The sequence below is a fragment of the Chiloscyllium punctatum genome, chromosome 42 (genome assembly GCF_047496795.1).
Source record: "Chiloscyllium punctatum isolate Juve2018m chromosome 42, sChiPun1.3, whole genome shotgun sequence".
Lineage (NCBI taxonomy): Eukaryota > Metazoa > Chordata > Chondrichthyes > Orectolobiformes > Hemiscylliidae > Chiloscyllium > Chiloscyllium punctatum.
The window spans coordinates 50,082,662-50,103,973 of record NC_092780.1 but is presented as its reverse complement, the minus strand read 5'-3'; the positions used below and the strand labels follow the sequence as shown (position 1 = coordinate 50,103,973).

The 21,312-nt window shown below is 44.8% G+C and overlaps 1 protein-coding gene across 1 annotated transcript in view; it reads right to left on the bottom strand.

The window, feature by feature from the left end:
- Positions 1-2,646: 2,646 nt before the first annotated feature.
- Positions 2,647-21,312, bottom strand: part of LOC140465536 (uncharacterized) — a 42,062-nt gene continuing 23,396 nt past the window's right edge. Inside the window, exon 4 of the mRNA XM_072561075.1 lies at positions 2,647-2,849. Within this exon, the coding sequence (XP_072417176.1) occupies positions 2,647-2,849 (203 nt within the window). The remainder of the gene's footprint in view (positions 2,850-21,312) is intronic.

Sequence of the window (21,312 nt, the reverse complement as noted above, 5' to 3'; positions counted from 1 at the left end):
CTAGCAGTGTGCTGCAAGGATCAACGCTGGGTCTACTGTTGTTTGTCGTTTGGATAAATGATTTTATGAGAATTTCGGAGACGTGGATAGTACGTTTATACATGACACTGAAATTGATGGTAAAATGGACAGTGAGGAAGGTTATCTAAGCATTCAATGTGATCTTGATCAGCTGGTCTGGTGAGCCGATAAATAGCAGATGGAGCTTGATTTCGATAAATGTGAGGAGTTCCATTTTGCTCCGATAAACCAGGGTAGGTTTACACAGTTTCAGGCAGGGCCTTTGTCTTTAGGTGAGGGGGAAATATTTAAAACTGAACACGAGCTGCAATCTTTTCACACAGAAGTTGGTGCGTGTGTGGAATGAGCCACCAGAGGAGGTGGTGGAGACAGGTACAGTTACAACATTTAAAAGGCATCCAGATGGGGACATGGATAGGAAAGGTTTAGAGTGACATGGGCCAAACCCTGTCAAATGGGACTACTGCACTTTATGAAATCTGGTCGGCATGGGCAAGTTAGTCTGTACAGTCTGTTTACATGCTGGAAAACTCTGTAATCTATCATCCAGTTACTGACAGACAAACTTGTGGAAACAATGTATAAGGTTCCAGCAACTGAATACAATAATCCAAATGTAGTCTGACCAATAATTTGCCGGGGTGTAGTATTACTCCTGTGCTTTCATGTTCTAACCCTCTGTTTATAAACCCAACGATCCGATAAGCCTTATTACCTGCTCTTGCCACTTGCCGGATAATCTTCATAGAATTATGCACATGGTCCCCTCAGTCCCTCAGCTCCTGTATTCCCCTCAAAATTGTGCCATTGAGCCTGTGGTTTCTGTCTGTACTTATTGGACCAAAATACACTCCCTCACATTTCTCAGCATTGACATTCATTTGCCAGGTATCTGTGCGTTTTGACCAACTTGTCATGGACCAATGGAGTTGATCGGTTTCGATAAGTTCCTGAAGAAGAAAGCATTGGAGCACTATGGGCCTTAATATGGCAGGTGGAACTGGTTTAGTTTGGGAACATGGTCTGCATGGGCTGGGTGGGCCGAAGGGTCTGTTTCCATGCTGCATGACTCTATTCTCACAATTCACAATTCTCCCTATCGCTGTAACATCGACACATTGAGAGAGTTTGCAACAACACCCATCTCTCAATCAGATGAGGCAAGGGTCTGAATACCAATATCTGGAAAACACTAATTTCAACTCGTTTCCAAACTGGAAAATGCCCACCAACAGCTCCACCCTGTATCTTCTCATTTCGCCAACTTCAATTCTGTGCTGCCGAGGACTCACCAATCCCAGACATTTCTAATTTGGGAACCATCCTGCTGTGTGGCATCAAATGCTATTTGAAAGTTCCAATATACAACATCCACAAGAGTACTCTCATTCTCTGCCTGTGTCACCTCATCAAAGAACTCAAGTTTCTTTCGAGACATGATCTTCTCTTGGCAAAGCCATGTTATCTGACTGGTATTAAATTATTTTTATCCAGTGGGTATTTACCTTAGTCCGTATTATATTCTCTGTCAGTTATCCCACTATTGATGCCAAGCTAACATGTATATAGATTCCTGAATTAACTTTTACTCCTTTCTGAAACAATGGTGTCCCATTTGCAATCCTCCAGTTCCCTGGCACTAATCCTGCGTTCAGAGAATCCTGGAGAATTTCTTTCAATGACCCTGCAATTTGCTCCCTTCATTCCTTCAGCAATCCAGGCTGTATCCTGCCAGGGCCAGGGAATTTCTCACTGGGAGTGCTGCAAGCTTTTCAACTCCTCTACATTAGCTGTGACTATAAATCCCAGCTGCTCAACACTCACATTTTCAACAAGACCATTGTCACCATTTAGCAATTAGTAACGAATTTGGGAAGGACAAATGTAATGACTTCCTTTAGTACCCTCCCTCTTGCTTCAGTGAGCATCTTTGCTGTTTGTTCAGTATGGGCCCTGCCAGAGAATTGTCCAATTTCAAATGAAGCTCATACTCAGACCTTGTGAAATTGATACGCTTTTTTATTTCACGATATCGTGGGAAGGAGCCAAAGACCACTCACACACAGAATGGTCATCACTCTACACAGAGGAGTCTCAGCCTCTACCCCAAAGTACAGGCATATCCAGGTTTTATAGGGATACAAGAGGTTGATAGCTGATTGTAAGACAATACAGTTTTAATTACAGTGGATAGTTTTACTGTATTGAAAGAGAGCTAACAATGTTTAACCAGTTTCCATCAGTGAAACACTGGCAACAGGAGGTTCGCCCTGTCCACAGTAGGGTTCAGCTCATCCACATTGATTAGTTTGGTAACATTTTGTCTGCAGAAGTATTGTGTCAGCTGGGGTCCCATAGAGACAGAGAGAGTCTTCGGGGCTTCTGGAGGTGCTATGTCATTGTGAGGGAGAGAATCTCATTAGCAGGTTGAGAGAATGTGTTCCCTCCGATTCGGTAATGTCTCATTCACAGTCAGTTCCTGGGGATAGCTCATGTGAGCCATCAATGGCATTATGGGAAGGCCCTCTTTTAGCTGGGGACAAGATGGTCACGAGGCAAAATGTGTTCCCCTTCTTCACAATTCCCCCCTTTTTATAACCAGGACCTGCGGCAAAAGGGGGAACGTCACCAACCCAGGGGATTGTCTGGTGGGGGAGGCTCATTATCAGACGGGTAGCCCTGAGACTCAGACTGGTCGGACTCAATGTATTCTGTGTCTGGGTGCTCTGAATCTTGGCCAGAGTCATCATTCAGGTGAATCTTGGTGATCTGGGTGTTCGGTGGAGCGGGGGGGGGCAGTAGCAGTGAACACAAGTGCACACACAGCACTGTTGGACAAACATAATGAGGATCGTGATAAGGGCAAGAATTACAATTTCTCAGGTGGGACCCTGGGGAGAGCAGCGAATGGAGGCATTTAATTTACAACCCAACAGGGCTACTGGACAGGATGAGGATGCTATAGCTGTGTTAGGGACTGTCACCGACCTGACACTAAAGGGGGGACTGGATTGGAGAGTGGTTCTACCATGGATACTCCGGAGATACCCACAGTGTGGACATTTTGGGAACTGAGGGGGAGTTCTGCAGAGGGAGGTGCAGATGAGTGAGAGACTCTGGGGTCCACCAAAACTGAAATGAGACAACTCCCCACTTCCATATCCACCATTGGATTCTCCGACAGGGAGTGTGAGAGGTGTCTAGAGGCAGCCTCCCTCCCGTGGCAGCCCGAGGGTCTCAGGGAGTGGGGGAATGGCTCATTCACAGTGTAGGCTGCCTGCTGAGGCTGCCTCTGTGGAGGGGCCCGGTGTCGCTGAGTCTGCCAGGGTAGTGTATGGGTGGAAACATTCAGCTGCTGCTGAGGGGCTGCTGCCCAACATTCCCTTACCCAGTGACCCCACTTCCCACATCGGGAAAAACAATGACTGCAGATGCTGGAAACCAGATTCTGGATTAGTGGTGCTGGAAGAGCACAGCAGTTCAGGCAGCATCCAAGGAGCTTCGAAATCAGGACAAAACTCCTTGGATGCTGCCTGAACTGCTGTGCTCTTCCAGCACCACTAATCCAGAATCCACTTCCCACATACCCTACATTAATCCCTATTCCTGCCCCGACTTCTCTGTGCCGGGCTCCGACTTGCTCCCTGGTATTCTGGCTGCACGAGCTGGGGGTATGCCTCCCTCTACTTCATAGTCTCAAACAGTCCCTATCTGTCCCAATTGTTTCAAGTGGTTTGTGTATCCCCCCCTCCCCCCCCCCCCCCCCCCCCCCCTCATCTGTCTGCCAGGTTAGGTTGTGTGATTTATAACCTTGAGCATGCCGGGGCAGCATGCCGTTCACAAGAGTCTGCATCACTAACTTTTCATTTTCTGATAAAGGGATGCCCACTGAGGAGACTCAGATATCCTTAAAGCTGGCAATAAATCTGGGACAGACTTGTTTACCTTCTGCAGGTACTGGGGAACTTCCCCTGAAGTCAGCCTGTTGCCTTGCGGCTGCCTTAATGACGGTGTGACCAGGATTTTCGAACCAGTGATTGTGCTCATGTCGCTATTCCACTGTCCGGCTGGAAATTCAATAGACAGACGGGCAGGTGCCCAGTGACTCCTGTCAGCCAATTGCAGGAGAGTCTGGGCATCCTGAGGATCTGAGACATCCTGGGGCATACCCCAGACCTCTGTGTGTGTCCAGGGCTTGTCCAGAGGTGTAGTGCATATCATGATGTGGGGGTATTGGTGGTCACGGGTCTGTGATCTCAAAGCTGCAGCCTCACGGTGTTTCCGTCTGGTGCTGGGAGCGGGGTCGGGTGCTGCCTGATCAGGGTGCTCTGAACCTGATGCCCACCCACCAATTGCCACCTCCTGAACTACCTGAGGTGCTGTAATGGGGAGGGTGTGTGATCACCTGGTAATGATTGCAGTGAGCTTGTTTCCCAGTGGGTCTGGCTCTGGGGTCAGGAGGGAAATCTTAGGGTACTGGGGGGGTGTATGGCAGCAGGGCAGTGGGCAGTGAATCGGAGGATGGAGTTGGGTCTGAGGCCTGATGACACTCTGTTACTTCAGCGGGCTGATGTCCAGTCGCAACTTCCTTAAATTTGTCTCAGCACTGAAGCATCTACCCAGTGTCCCAGGATGGATCTCCATAACTGCCCACAATTTTTGTCCTCCTGTGGTCAATTTTGTCTAGTTTGAAGGAGCCCTGATATGGCTAATTCCTGTGGGACCAACTGTCCAAATTGGTGCTAAAAGGGGTTACATATCTCCTGTCCCCAGTTTCCTTCCATACCATGTGAGCTGGTGAGCCTGGTGTAACCAGAGGATCTCTTACCTTGTTCTTGCAGTACGCGGATTGATCATGGTGCTTCTGCATTTTCTGCGAGAGGGTCAGTGGCCGCGCACCACCCACCCCAGCAGGACAAGTTAGACCGGTCTCCCCAGGGGCAGTCCTTCTCTGGACAGTATCGAGTCCCACAATCCCATTTACCTGTGAGGAGTCACACTGGGAACAAAGTACAGAGTACAGCACGGATGAACACAGACAGGACAGGACAAGCAGGGAGGACACACCGACAGGACAGGACACTGAATAAATAAACAAGACAAGCACAGGCGGCCTGGTCAAGTTCCCATGGTCTCCCTACTCTGAACCTGAGAAATTTAAAGGATAGATCTCTCCAATCTTCCCTCTCACTGGCCGTGCATTCTCTTACAGCACTAAATCACTGGCTCAGCTCAGTATCATGCTCAGAGCAGAATTATGAAAAATGTAGCAGGGATTAAATTGAGGTGATCTTTCCAGTCTACCTTCTTACCTAGTTGTCTGTCCTCTTATATTACAAGTACGCTGGTTCAGGTGAGGATCACGCAAGTGACCACATTTTGAAACAATTTTGTAAACTTAAAAATTTAGGCATCTTTGCTGTTTTACTTCTTGCCTTGTCATGTGTCCTCTTCCAGTACAGGTACGCTGGCTGACGGGAGGATCACGCAAATGGTAACATTTGTGAAATTTATGTCTGGTCCTGATCCCCATACTAAGTAATGGGACCTGCTAACTAACGCCAAATTGTCAAAGAATTGTCCAATTTCAAATGTAGCTCGTACTCAGACCTTGTAAAATTGACACTCTCAAAGTTTGTGAGAAGATTTATAGCTCGGGTGCTCATTGTTGTGGTTCTGTTCGCCGAGCTGGGAATTTGTGTTGTAAACGTTTCGTCCCCTGTCTAGGTGACATCCTCAGTGCTTGGGAGCCTCCTGTGAAGCGCTTCTGTGATGTTTCCTCCGGCATTTATAGTGATACATCACAGAAGCGCTTCACAGGAGGCTCCCAAACACTGAGGATGTCACCGAGACAGGGGACAAAACGTCTGAAACACAAATTCCCAGCTCGGCGAACACAACCACAACATTGACATGCTTTTTTTATTTCATGTTATCATGAGAAGGAGCTAAAGATCGAAACATACACAGAATAGTCACGCTACACAGAGGAGTCTCAGCCTATTCCCTGAAGTACAGGCATATCCAGGTTTTAGTGGGATACAAGAGGTTGATAGCTGATTGTAAGACAATACAGTTTTAATTACAGTGGATAGTTTTACTGTATTGAAAGAGAGCTAACAATGTTTAACCAGTATCCATCAGTTAAACAATGGCAACAGGAGGTTCGCTAATCAAAGACCATTGATTGACGATTCAGTATCACCCTGTCCACAGTGTCTCACAGGGCTCAGCTCATCCATAGTGATTAGTTTGGTGACATTTTGTCTGTGGAAGTATTGTGTCAGCTGGGATCTCATAGAGACAGGGAGAGTTTTCGGGGCTTCTGGAGGTGCTGTGACATTGTGAGGGAGACAATCTCATTAGCGGGTTGTTTAGAGAATGTGTTCCCTCCAATTCGGTAATGTCCCATTCACAGTCAGTTCCTGGGTAGAGCTAACATGAGCCATCAATGGTATTATGGGAAGGCTCTCTTTTAGCTGGGGATAGACAGGCTTCTGTCAACAAAATGGTCATGAAGCAAAATGTTTTCCCCTTCTCTCACAGCCCCACTCTATCCTTCACTAATATTTTATTATTAAAATGATTGAAGGACATTTTACTCTCTATGTTGAGAACAGCCCTCCATCCACACCTTATGCTTCCTCTGAGCCTTCCTTGTTGTAGCCTTAAGCTCTCTCCTGCATTTGAGATTCCCTTTCTGATATTTATTGCTATTTTCCATTCTGGTTTACATCATATACCTCATCATTCTTCTTCATGTTCTTATCAATATCGTTAGTCATCCAGGGTCCGCTCGCTCTGGATAGCCAAGATTTATTTCTCATGGGTATGTACCCAGCTTGGACCCTTTTCAACCCTCTTTTGGAAGTCTCCCATTTGACGACCCATCAAAGAGATCATCCTTCCTCCCCACAATAACCGACACTACAGCAGCCCTTCCACACTTGCATACAGGATTGTCCTCTTGTAGACCCTGTACCTCAGAATGGGAAGTCCCTATTCCTGATCCTCTCTAGACCATGTCTCCGTGATGGGAACTACATTGCAGTTCCATGTAGAAATTCAAGCCCTTGGCATATTTCTATTAACTGTAATGCAGCAGCCAGTAAAGGAGAGGTTATCCAGCCTTGTCTAATATGTGTGAGAGGGATGAAGTATTAGGGAAATAGTAGCTAAGATCCTCCACTTTGTAAGTCTCCTTTTCACAGTAATTACTTGCCTTTTAAAATGGCCAAGCACAGTGACCATGAGAATGGAATAATGAATGGATGAATCTTGGCAGAATCAAGTAACTGCCTGTTTCCCAGACAGTCACTATAACGTAATACATTTTGTAACCTCGGTATTATCTCAGTGACACAATAACACCACATTTACAGAATTGTTTATTTTACATGCAAAACAACACGAATGTATGAATTACCTCATGAGAATCTAATCAAAACGAGAAACATTATACAGTGGGAATTGGAGAAAAATGATATGATTGTGCACATTCAGGGTACAAATTATGCTGCCTCTCTCCTGAGAATTAGAGATAACCTATCAGTCCTATCTGATTGATTACCTCATCTTTTTGCCTATTGATCTCTCAGCTGGCTAGCTAACAATACAAGAGGGCTACTTTACAAACTCTGAGTGGTCCGAGAATTCCCAAGTTCCCATCTGGTGCCGTGACTCGGTTCCCAACATAGGGAACATTTCTCTAGGCTGATTAAACAACCGAAAGTTTGTGTCAGACTCAACCCTGTGGTGGGGTCCCTTAGGTATTTTACCTTCAGACCACTCCTTGTGTCCCAAGAGATGATCTGCCCCTTGCCGAGTGAGACTTGTCCCTTGAAGGGTTAAAAAGGACCATTTGGTCCGTCAGTTTTAGGTAAATTTAAGTCTGTTCTGTTTTTGTTTAATATCGTCTGTTGAAATTTGATATGTTTTGTTTAATATGGCCGTTTGAAATGTGAGACTTTTTGTTTATGTTTCCCGCTGAAATGTCTCTTTGTTTACTGTGGGGTGACCTTGGTGTTTCTGTGTTCCACACAGAGAACTGACTCTATCAGATATGGACAGGAGAACCTTTTAGATCATTGAAAATGGAAGGGAGTCTCGGTAATTTTCTCACTCAGTTGTGTTAATATGGCCAGTGGAAATTATGAGATATTAGACACTCCATTGTGTTAATATGATCGGTTAAAGTTATGAGGTTATAGAGAAAGGAGGACAAGGCCGGTTGATTTTTATTTTGAAGAGCACGGAGTCATAAGCTACAACGGGACAGCCCCTCGATGCAGTTGGAAAGACTTCTCCCTTTCAGACTATGTATGAGATAATATCTGATCAGGAAAATGATTCCTAGTGTTTGGAAGCCACGCAGATAAATTGGGCATTTTGTTAAATCCTTTTGCATGAATTGGGCAAATTGTTGAATTTTAATTGATATTTTAAAGGACACTCTGTTTGAATCGTTGAGTGATTGTGATAGTGTGCATGTGAGAGACAGGCATGGGGAAATTATTCCAAAACTATGACTTATTCCATAAAAAGGGTGAAATGGACAGAATAAACTGAGAAGCCGCTGCCACCTGAGATAGAGCCAGACAGAGAGAGACACAGAGAGAGAGAGAGACTTACTGTGAAGTGTTAACTCTTTGTGGTCTGTTTTGAATGAACATTTTGTTCATTGAGTCATAGAGTCATAGAGATGTACAGCATGGAATAAAAACCCTTCGGTCCAACCTGTCCATGCCGACCAGATATCCCAACCCAATTCTAGTCCCACCTGCCAGCAACCGGCCCATATCCCTCCAAATCCTTCCTATTCATATACCCATCCAAATGCCTCTTAAATATTGCACTTGCACCAACCTCCAGCACTTACTCTGGCAGCCCATTCCATACACGTACCACCCTCTGTGTTAAAAAGTTGCCCCTTTGGTCTCTTTTATATCTTTCCCCTCTCACCCAAAACCTATGCCCTCTCGTTCTGGACACCCCGGTCCCAGGGAAGAGACTTTGTCTATTAATCCTCTCCATGCACCTCATAATTTTGTAAACATCTAGAAGGTCACCCCTCAGCCTCCGATGCTCCAAGGAAAACAGCCCCAGCCTGTTCAGCCTCTCCCTGTAGCTCAAATCCACCAACACTGGCAACATTCTTGTAAATCTTTTCTGAACCCTTTCAAGTTTCACAACATCTTTCCGATAGGAAGGAGACCAGAACTGCATGCAGTATTCCAACAGTGGACTAACTGATGTCCTATACAGCCACAACATGATCTCCCAACTCCTGTATTCAATACTCTGACCAATAAAGGAAAGCATACCAAATGCCTTCTTCACTATCCTATCTACCTGCAACTCCACTTTCATGGAGCTATGAATCTGCACTCCAAGGTTTCTTTGTTCTACAACACTCCCTAGAACCTTCCCATTAAGTGTATAAATGCTGCTAAGATTTGCTTTCCCAAAATGCATCACCTCGCATATATCTGAATTAAAATTCATCTACCACTTCTCAGCCCATTGGCCCATCTGGTCCATATCCTGTTGTAATCTGAGGTAACCCTCTTCGCTGTCCACTACACCTCCAAATTTGGTGCCATCTGCAAACTTACTAACTGTACCTTTTATGCTCACATCCAAATCATTTATGTAAATGACAAAAAGTTGAGGGCCCAGCACTGATCCTTGTGGCAATCCACTGGTCACAGGCCTCCAGTCTGAAAAACAACCCTCCACCACCACCCTCTGTCTTCTACCTTTGAGTCAGTTCTGTATCCAAATGATTAGTTCTCCCTGTATTCCATGAGATCTAACCTTGCTAATCAGTCTCCCATGGGGAACCTTGTCAAACGCCTTACTGAAGTCCATATAGATCACATCTACTGCTCTGCCCTCATCAATCTTCTTTGTTACTTCAAAAAACTCAATCAAGTTTGTGAGACATGATTTCCCATGCACAAAGCCATGTTGAATATCCCGAATCAGTCCTTGCATTTCCAAATACATGTACATCCTGGATCTCAGGATTCCCTCCAACAACTTGCCCACCACGGAGGTCAGGCTCAACGGTCTATAGTTCCCTGGCTTGTCTTTACTACCCTTCTTAAACAGTGGCACCACGTTTGCCAACCTCCAGTCTTCCGGTACCTCACCTCTGACTATCGATGATACAAATATCTCAACAAGAGGCCCAGCAATCACTTCTCTAGCTTACCACAGAGTTCTCTGGTACACCTGATCAGGTCCTGGGGATTTATCCACCTTTAACCATTTCAAGACATCCAGCACTTCCTCCTCTGTAATCTGGACATTTTGCAAGATGTCACCATCTATTTCCCTACAGTCTATATCTTCCATATCCTTTTCCACAGTAAATACTGATGCAAAATATTCATTTAGTATCTCCTCCATTTTCTGTGGCTCCACACAAAGGCCGCCTTGCTGATCTTTGAGGGGCCCTATTCTCTCCCTACTTACCCTTTTGTCCTTAATATATTTGTAAAAACCCTTTGGATTCTCCTTAATTCTATTTGCCAAAGCTATCTCATGTCCCCATTTTGCCTTCCTGATTTCCCTCTTAAGTATACTCCTACTGCCTTTATACTCTTCTAAGTTTTCACTCGATCTATCCTGTCTATACCTGATATATGCTTCCTTATTTTTCTTAACCAAACTCTAAATTTCTTTAGTCATCCAGCATTCCCGATACCTACCAGCCTGACAGGAATATACTTTCTCTGGATTCTTATTATCTCATTTCTGAAGGCTTCCCATTTTCCAGCCGTCCCTTTACCTGTGCACATCTGCCCTCAATCAGCTTTCAAAAGTTCTTGCCTAATATCGTCAAAATTGGCCTTTCTCCCATTTAGAACTTCAACTTTTAGATCTGGTCTATCCTTTTTCATCACTATTTTAAAACAAATAGAATTATGGTCGCTGGCCCCAAAGTGCTCCCCACTGACACTTCAGTCACCTGCCCTGCCTTATTTCCCAAGAGTAGGTCATGTTTTGCACCTTTTATAGTAGGTACATCCACAGACTGAATCAGAAAATTATCTTGTACACACTTAAGAAATCCCTCTCCATCTAAACCTTTAACACTATGGCAGTCCCAGCCAATGTTTGGAAAGTTAAAATCCCCCACCATAACCACCCTATTATTCTTACAGATAGCTGAGATCTCCTTACAAGTTTGTTTCTCAATTTCCCTCTGACTATTGGGGGGTCTATAATACAATCCCAATAAGGTGATCATCCTTTCTTATTTCTCAGTTCCACCCAAATAATGTCTCTGGACCTATTTCCGGGAATATCTTCCCTCAGCACAGCTGTAATGCTATCCCTTATCAAAAATGCCACTCCCCCTCCTCTCTTGCCTCCCTTTCTATCCTTCCTGTAGCATTTGTATCCTGGAACATTAAGCTGCCAGTCCTGCCCATCCCTGAGCCATGTTTCCGTAATTGCTATGATATCCCAGTCCCATGTTCCTAACCGTGCCCTGAGTTCATCTGCCTTCTCTGTTCGGCCCCTTGCATTGAAATAAATGCAGTTTAATTTATTAGTCCTATGTTATAGAAACATAGAAACATAGAAAAATACAGCGCAGTGCAGGCCCTTTGGTCCTCAATGTTGCGCCGATCCAAGCCCACCTAACCTACACAAGCCCACTACCCTCCATATGCCTATCCAACACCCGTTTAAATGCCCATAAAGAGGGAGAGTCCACCACTGCTACTGGCAGGGCATTCCATGAACTCACGACTCACTGAGTAAAGAATCGACCCCTAATATCTGTCCTATACCTACCACCCCTTAATTTAAAGCTATGCCCCCTCGTAATAGCTGACTCCATACGTGGAAAAAGGTTCTCATGGTCAACCCTATCTAAACCCCTAATCATCTTGTACACCTCTATTAAGTCACCCCTAAACCTTCATTTCTCCAATGAAAACAGCCCCAAGTGCCTCAGCCTTTCCTCATACGATCTTCCTACCATACCAGGCAACATCCTGGTAAACGTCCTCTGCACCCGTTCCAGTGCCTCCACATCCTTCCTATAATATGGCGACCCAAACTGCACACAATACTCCAGATGCGGCCTGGAGGGACTGGCTCTGAGCTAGCTGGTCAGAGTCCATGTCCTTTGCATATGTAAACAAAGGGGGACTTGGTGATGGGATACCGACCTCCGTGGATTTATTTCAAACAGAAAACATGAATTTCAGAAGAGAAAAGTTCCAAAACAATAAACCAATAATTAAATTAACAAATAAATAATAAAAAATGGCCATGAAAAAGTGCCAACATAGAACTCAGATTTTTTTTTCTTTTCAATTAACAAGCAGATCTACAAAAAGACCCCCAGAGTAGGCCCAAGCCCTGATCACAAAGAAGGGGAAAGAGTGTCGCCAAGGAGTTGGGCTATTTTACACTAATCTTTGTTCACTTTCATTGATGTACACTCTGGACTAGCCTTGGAAATCGTCAAATGATACTGGGGGTTGAAAGTGGGTTAATTTGGGGTTTCTCCCCTGCTGTGTAGATCAGGTTTTTGAGAAGGGAGGAAGAGGAAGGAAAGGTTGTGAGTGCTTGGCTCACTCTAATTTTCAAGGTTCACACACTTTTTCCTTCTCATCTGCACATTCTTCCCTCTCCCTCCTTCCTTCTCACTCTCTTGCTCTCTCATTTCCATATACTGCCAAATTTCCTGTTCCTTCCTTTCTCCTCCTCCCAACACACATACTCATGCCCTCAATATCCCTCCTTCCCTTTCTTGCACACACCCTTTCTCCCTCATCCATCACACATACCCTCTATCCTGCTCTCCCCTACTCACACACACATACTCTCTCACCCTCACTCCAACAGATATATTCTCTCTCTTCCTCACTCACTATCTCCCATATACACGAGGTCATGCTGGGAAATGCAAGCTTTACCTCTGCAACAGTATCCCCTAAACCCCCTGCCCTTCAGATCTGAGTAGATGGGATGGAAAGGGTGCTGATGTAGGAGGGAAACTATGATGCACGAATCTTTGCAGAAATAAATAGGAATGACAGTGCACACTTAATGGAAAATACAGTGGTTCAACAGAGAGACTGAAGGGTGCAAACATAGAACTTAAATATTTTGAGTGGAAATAAATAAAGTCACACAAATGGCCCATCACTATTTCTGGTTTCACCGATAGGGTTATAGCATACAAGATATATTGCAGAAAGTGTAACAATATTATGGATACCCCATTATGTACGTTTAAACTCTGATAGGTGTATAGATTTTTAAAGATGATGTCATTCCCATAAACTATTTCTGAAATATTGGGATTCGTTCAATCAGAGCTGTAAAGGTTAGGAAAGATTTAATGAGGGTATTTAAAATTATGAACACTTTGTTCAGGTGAAGAGGTAAAGGCTGTTTCTTTCCTGCGTTCGATGGTAAGATATTCCCTTTTGAGTTCGGAGCTCAAACTGAGTTTTTAGATTAGATTACTTACAGTGTGGAAACAGGCCCTTCGGCCCAACAAGTCCACACCGCACCCGCCGAAGCGTAACCCACCCATACCCCTACATCTATATCTACCCCTTACCTAACACTACGGGCAATTTAGCATGGCCAATTCACCTGGCCTGCACATCTTTGGAGTGTGGGAGGAAACCAGAGCACCCGGAGGAAACCCACGCAGGCACGGGGAGAATGTGCAAACTCCACACAGTCAGTTGCCTGAGGCGGGAATTGAACCCGGGTCTCTGGCGCTGTGAGGCAGCAGTGCTAACCACTGTGCCACCGTGCCACCCAAAGCTGCACTGTAAAGGGCAGTCACCAATCAATGGTCCAGAGGGGATGCTGACTGGACAGTGAAGGATGATGGCTGGGCTTTCGAAGCCTGAGGAACTGTGAGGTCTAGCAGTACAGAAATACTGAGTCAGTATGAGGGTGGTACGGTGGCTCAGTGGTTAGCACTGCTGCCTCACACCACCAGGGACCTGGGTTCGATTCAACCCTCTGGTCACTCTCTGTGTAGAGTTTGCACATTCTCCCCATGTCAGTGTGGGTTTCCTCTGATAATCCAAAGATGTGCAGGCTTGGTGGATTAACCATGGGTAACGCAGGGTTACAGGGATGGGGGTGGGTCTGAGTGGGATGCTTTTTGGAGGTTTGCGATGGGCTGAATGGCCTACTTCCACACTGTAGGGATTCTATGAGAAGGAGCTGCACCCTGCCATGCCAATGTAAGGGAGAGACAGGTAGCTTCCTTCTTGGAGCATTTTCTCAGCATTTATAGAAGGTTTTATTGAAAGAAAATGGGCACAGCCACCAGCTCAATATTGTGGAGGGAAACCTGCAGCCACTGGGGTACCTCAGGCTGCCTGGATTGGCAATCTGCCACCTCCAGACCATCCCCAGACAGGCAGCTCAAACACTATCCATGCCCTCTGGGTAAGGGTGTGGGAAAGGGTGTGATAGAGAGTGACTGCACACAGACTGAAACATTTCTCTGAGGCTCCTCTGATCAATCCTTTTCCCTCTCCTTTTAGTTCCATTTCCCGCTTGCTGCTTCCGAACAGGTCGCCATTCCAGCCGTGACTCAGCCTTTCGGGAAGTGGCTCAGGTTTAGGCTATTGCTGGAAAGATGGCCCATCACCTCAATGATGTGATAATAAACCCACACATTCACTTCTTTTCCCACTCCCATATCAGGGCCGAGTGTGAACAAAGGGATCTCTTTACACAGAGGATTGTCAGGTTTTCACAGGGAGCAGATGAAGCTGAGAATGTTGTGTTTTAGAACATAGAACATCGAAAAGTACAGCACAGAACAGGCCCTTCACCCTACAATGCTGTGCCGAGGATTAATCCTAATGTGAAATAAAATAACCTGACCTATGCCCCCCTCAATTCACTGGTGTCCACGTGTATGTCCAGCAGGTGCTGAAATATCCCGACTGACTCTGCTTCCACCACCACCGCTAGCAACACATTTCATACATTCACAACTCTCTGCATAAAGAAACTACCTCGGACGTCTCTTCTATACCTTCCTCCTAATATCTTCAAACGATGACCCCTCGGCCCAGTCAATCCTGCCCTGGGGAGAAGTCTCTGGCTATTGACTCTATCCATGCTTCTCATTACCTTGTATACCTCGATCAGGTCACACCTCTTCCTCCTTCTCTTCAGAGAGAAAATCTGAGCTTAGTCAAACTCTCTTCATAAGACAAGCCCTCCTGTCCAGGCAGCATCCTGGTAAACCTTTGTTTGCACCCTCTACAAAAACTCTGTATCTTTCCTACAGTAGGGTGACCAGAACTGGACACAATATTCCTAGTGTGGTCTCACCAGGGACTTGTAGAGCTGTAGCAAAACCTCGTCGCACTTAAACTCGATCCCCTTGTTAATGAAAGCCAAAACACAATATGCTTTCTTAACAACCATATCCACTTGAGTGGCAACTTTGAGGAACCTATGTTCTTGGACACCAAGATCCCTCTGCTCCTCCACACTGCCAAGAATACTGTCTTTAATCATATATTCAGCATTTGAGTTTGACCTTCCAAAATGCATCCAGGTTGAACTCCATCTGCCATTTCTCAGCCCAGCTCTGCATCTTGTCAATGTCACACTATAGCCTGCAATAGCCCTCAATACTATCAACAGCACTTCCAACCTTTGTGTCATCGGCAAGTTTGGTAACACACCCCTCAATCTCCTCCTCCAAATCATTTATAAAATCTACAAAGAGCAGAGGCCCATGAATAGAGCCCAGCGGGACCCCACACAACACTGACCTCCAGGCAGAATACTTTCCATCTACAACCACTCTCTGCTTCCTGTATTCCTGATGAAGGGCTTTTGCCTGAAACGCTGATTTTACTGCTCCTCTAATGCTGCCTGAACTGCTGTGCTTTTCCAGCACCACTCTAAACGAGACTCTTCTTTCTGTCTGCCAACCAATTCTGAATCCAGATCACCAAATCTCCCTGTGTCCCATACTTCCTGACTTTATGAATGAGCCTACCATAGGGAACCTTACCAAGTGCCTTGCTGAAGTCCATGTACATCACATCCACTGCTCGACCTTCGTCGACATGTCTTGTCACCTGCTCAAAGAACTCAATTAGATTAAATAGTCTCAACCTGCCCCTCATAAAGCCATGCTGACTCCCTTTAATCATGCTATGCTTTTCCAAATAGTCATAAATCCTATCCCTCAGAACTCCTTCAAAAATCTTGCTGACCAGATGTAAGATTGACTGGTCTGTAATTGCCAGGGATTTCCCTCTTACCCTTCTTGAAAAGAGGAACATTTGCCTCCCTCCAATCCTCCAGTATGACTGTGTGGAGAGTGAGGAAGCAAAGATCTTCACCAACGGCCGAGCAACCTCCTTTCTCACTTCCCAGAGCAACCGAGGTTAAATCTGGTCTGCCCCTGGGGACTCATCAATCTTAATGTTCACCAAAATGTCCAACACATCAACTTCATCAATCTCGATCTGTTCAAGCCTATATCCTAGCTCCTCAAAGTTCTCATTCACAATAAGGTACCTTTCTGTAGTGCAAACCAAAGCAAAAAACTAACTTAAGGCTTCCCTTTTCTGCTCATACTCGACGCACAAGTGTCCTACACTGTCACTGATCGGCCCTCCCTTCTCCCTGATCATTCTCTTATTCCTCACGTATGAGTTTTATTTAGAAGGAGGTTAAAGGTTGAGGCCAGGTTCAAGAGGTCACTCTGGCACGTTGCATGAGGGAGCTACAGCTGCTTGAAAATGGCAATGGACACATTGTTTGGAAATATCTTTGATGGGTGTATGAATAGGAGCCATGTTAGGGGATTATTTCAGGGAAGTTCCTGAGGATAATTACACATTTGTGCTGAAATGTAGCAGAGGACAGGTTGAATAAAAGGGAGACAATTTACAAGGAATTGTGTCGAATCTACTGCACAGAAATAGGTCACATGACACAACTGACCAACGTCAATGTCCATGTTCCACATGAGCCTATTCGCAGGCTCCTTCATCTCACCCGATCAATGTCTCCTTCTATTCCTTCTCCCTCATGTGTTTATCTAGCTTTCCTCTTAGATGCAGCAATGTTATTCACCTCATGTATCCCCTCTGGTCGTGAGTTCCACATTCTAACCGCTCTAAGTAAAGGTGTTACATCAATAAAAATAAATGCAAGATCCGACGGCTTCATTGAGTTATACAACTGTTCAGAAAACATAGCTTAATGGAGGATGGAGTGGGTGTAAGAAGGATTATAATAAACCTACATCCATAAAAAAAGGTATGTGGTGTGACCTCAAAAATAATAGCATTGGCTTTCCATGTGATTTCACCTGATCGAGACTTAAAACCCCCACAAACATCACAAAGGAACTCAAACCCCAAAATGAAACTGGAAATTAGGAAACAGAAATGCTGCTTGTGATGAACATAAATGGGAGATTAAAAAGGGCCAATATTGATTTTTTTTCGTCACTGTCTGGAAGGGTGTTTCTGAGGGATCTGTCGGTGTGGTCTGTAAGAGTGGGAGTTATTGGTAGCATTGAATGTCAAAGGCAGATCATTAAATTCCCTTTTATTGAAGATTGGTACTCAGGTGATATAAATGTTACTTGCCATTTATCAACCCAAGCCTTACAGATCACACACACAGATCCCTCATAAATATCCTGGGGCATTGACCAAAAGCTGGGCCAGCCACTTACATATCATAGCTCCAGGAGCAAGTTGGGAATTCGATCACAAGTGACTCACCTCTGACTCTCAATGTTACCACCATCAACAAGGCACAAGTCGAGCATGTGTTTGAGTGCTATCTACTTGTCTTGATCAATGTAGCTGTAGCAACATTTAATAGCTTGATACCTCAGGACAAAGCAGATCATTTCATTGATAACCTATCCATCAACTTAAACTTTTATTCTCTCCACCATCAGCATAATGTGGCTGGAGTGTGCACCATGTGCTTGATGCACTGCAACAGCTCTCCAAGCCTCTTCCTAGAAATACTTATGGAGCCCACAACCTCTGCATCCAAGAGGGACAAGAATTTATCCAGTTCTTGCTTCTTTGGCCATGACCTGCTTCAATGATGTGAATGGTGGTGAACATTGCACCAGCATCAGTGAACATCCCCACTTCTGACCTTATGATAGAGGGAAGATCATTGATGAAGCAGATGGTTGGTCCGAGGACAGTCGCAGAGGAACAGTCGCTGAGTGACAGCCAGCCATCACACCTCCAACCAGAGAAAGTTATCCCCTGATTCCTCCTGATTTCAGTTTGGACAGGGCACTTTGTGCCAGCTTTGTCAAATGGCACCTTGGCATCAACACAGTCACTCTCATGTCACATCCAGAACATTGGGGACTAGATTGGATTTGTCCTGCTTCCTGCAAATAATCGGACATGAAGATGGCCAATAATCCACATTGCCCAAATGGTGTGACAATTGAACCTATACTGAAAATTGTTCTGAATTAAACAATGTAGGTTAATGTGTAAGTCTCGTTATGCTAATCAATACTACACAATATCAGTGATGCCTGTGAGAGGCGACATTTTCAAAATTCAGATTGAGTCTGCAAGATTTTAAGAATGTTGTTCCCTAATTATTGAAGCACAAAGTGTAAATAGTTAATAAATGTTGCTCACCTGAATGAGGACAGACTTATTTCTCCCTCCAACCTCAGTAATAATAGGTTTATAGAATGATTACAAAACAGACAGATCTCACTACAAATGATATTCGATTAATAATTGGTAAGGCCTCATTTAAAGGTTTGATATGGTTTCTTTATTCTCTGCTGTTGTTTGTGAAGCCAGGATTCAAATTCTGTTTTTATAGAAAACCGTCTGACTTTGCCCCCCAACCTGAAGTCTGAAAGTATTTCAGAATAAAGGTGTTCCTCACATGAAAGACCAAGGGAGCACGAGTCCCTAACCATGGGGGAGGGAGGCTACTCGATCAGGGGATATGCAGTGGGGCAGAGTGTCTGAAAGCAGGTTATGGTGATGGGAAGCCTGGAACAGAGAAAGGCTGGGTGGTATGATTTGGTGAGAGCAGGCTTGAAAGTGACCATACAGGTAGGAGCTAGTGGTCTGACAGGAAGGCAGGAAGTGGGCCTGTGAAAGAAATGAAACGGTCTGAAAATGGAAAACATTTTAGAGGATGCTGCAGCTCCACCTTGGAAGGAGTTTGAAAAATACTGCCACCTGTAAAAGCAGCACTGAGAGAGAGAGAGAATAATTTGCATTTATCAGGCAACTTTCAGAACTATGTGAATATATTTGTTGTATAGTTATTGTTTTGGTGGAGGTAATAGGACGGTCAATTTGGGCAAAGCAATGTCCCCCAAACAGCAATGTAATCATTTGTTGGCTGAGAGCTTCCAGGTTCTTCTTTGAATAGCTCCATGGTAACCATTGCTTACCCAAGGGGAGATGAGATCTGGCTTTAACTTTCTTCTGAAAGACAGCAGTTCCAACAATCAGCACTCCCTCAGGTTTTTGAGCCTTGACTCTGTGCTCATATCTCTAGAGAGAGATTTGAACTCATGACCTTTTGGCTCAGAGATGTGAATGCTGTTTACTGGGGCCACAGCTACAAATACAAGATCGCTACAGACAGTGGATACTTACAGAATTAAAATTCCAAGAGTGTAATTTATGTCATAGGTGCGCCCAATTTGTCACAGTTGGTGTGAGAAAGTGCACATCGATGCACCTGATGTGGAACTAATCCATCTCATGGAGCATTGCCACGTGAAATTAAATCCAAGTGTGGTCTTTAACTGAAGTCGGGTTATCAGTGAACTATAATTCACTCAAAGAATACAGATAGAATTCAGTCCCTACTCTGGGCCAGAGCCTTTTTCTGTGCTGTAGATCTCTATGTCTCGTTAAAGTCACAGACAGGAGAGTATCATGATAGGGACAGGTTTGTGTTGACATTTTACATTGTAAATGTTGACATCAAAATTCCCAGGACAGTCGGTTTTCAGGAGAGCAGTGTTTCTGTGTCAAATATTATCAGGAAAATTAATCTCTCCACTATTGGGATCTGGAACCATTTCGAAAAGGATCTTAGGTCTGGCAGTGCCAAAACAAGAGATCCAGGTTTCGGACTGTTTGGAATGTCACGGTACAGATTCTCCAGAATGATACCAGGGCTTCAAGATGAACTTTGGTGCAGTTTAATCGAGGATAAGAATTTGAAGGAGGACATCAAAACAATGGAGAATAATCTGAGGCTTGGAGCTAGGCCAGTGGGAACAGGTTCAAAGTTTGGGAGAAGATTTGTAGCTCGGGTGCTCGTTGTTGTGGTTTTGTTCGCCGAGCTGGGAATTTGTGTTGCAGACGTTTTGTCCCCTGTCTAGGTGACATCCTCAGTGCTTGGGAGCCTCCTGTGAAACACTTCTGTGATGTTTCCTCCGTCATTTATAGTGGTTTGAATCTGCCGCTTCCAGTTGTCAGTTCCAGCTGTCCGCTGCAGTGGCCGGTATATTGGGTCCAGGTCGATGTGCTTATTGATTGAATCTGTGGATGAGTGCCATGCCTCTAGGAATTCCCTGGCTGTTCTCTGTTTGGCTTGTCCTATAATAGTAGTGTGTTGTCCCAGTCGAATTCTTTTTGCTTGTCATCTCATTGTGTGACTACTAAGGATAGCTGGTTGTGTCTTTTCGTGGCTAGTTGGTGTTCATGGATGCGGATCGTTAGCTGTCTTCCTGTTTGTCCTATGTAGTGTTTTGTGCAGTCCTTGCAAGGGATTTTGTACATTACATTGGTTTTGCTCATGCTGGGTATCGGGTCCTTCGTCCTGGTGAGTTGTCTGAGAGTGGCTGTTGGTTTGTGTGCTGTTATGAGTCCTAGTGGTGGCAGTAGTCTGGCTGTCAGTTCGGAAATACTCTTGATGTATGGTAGTGTGGCTAGTCCTTTGGGTTGTGGCATGTCCTCATTTCGTTGTCTTTCCCTTAGGTATCTGTTGATGAAATTGCGCAGGTATCCGTTTTTGGCGAATACATTGTAGAGGTGTTCTTCTTCCTCTTTTTGCAGTTCCGGTGTACTGCAGTGTGTTGTGGCCCTTTTGAACAGTGTCTTGATGCAACTTCTTTTGTGTGTGTTGGGGTGGTTGCTTTCGTAGTTCAGGACTTGGTCTGTGTGTGTGTCTTTCCTGTATACCTTTGTGGTGAAATGTAGAGAGGAAGAAAAGGACAACCAACTCACATTCCTAGACGTGATGGTACAGAGAACACCGAACGGAGAATTCACCAAA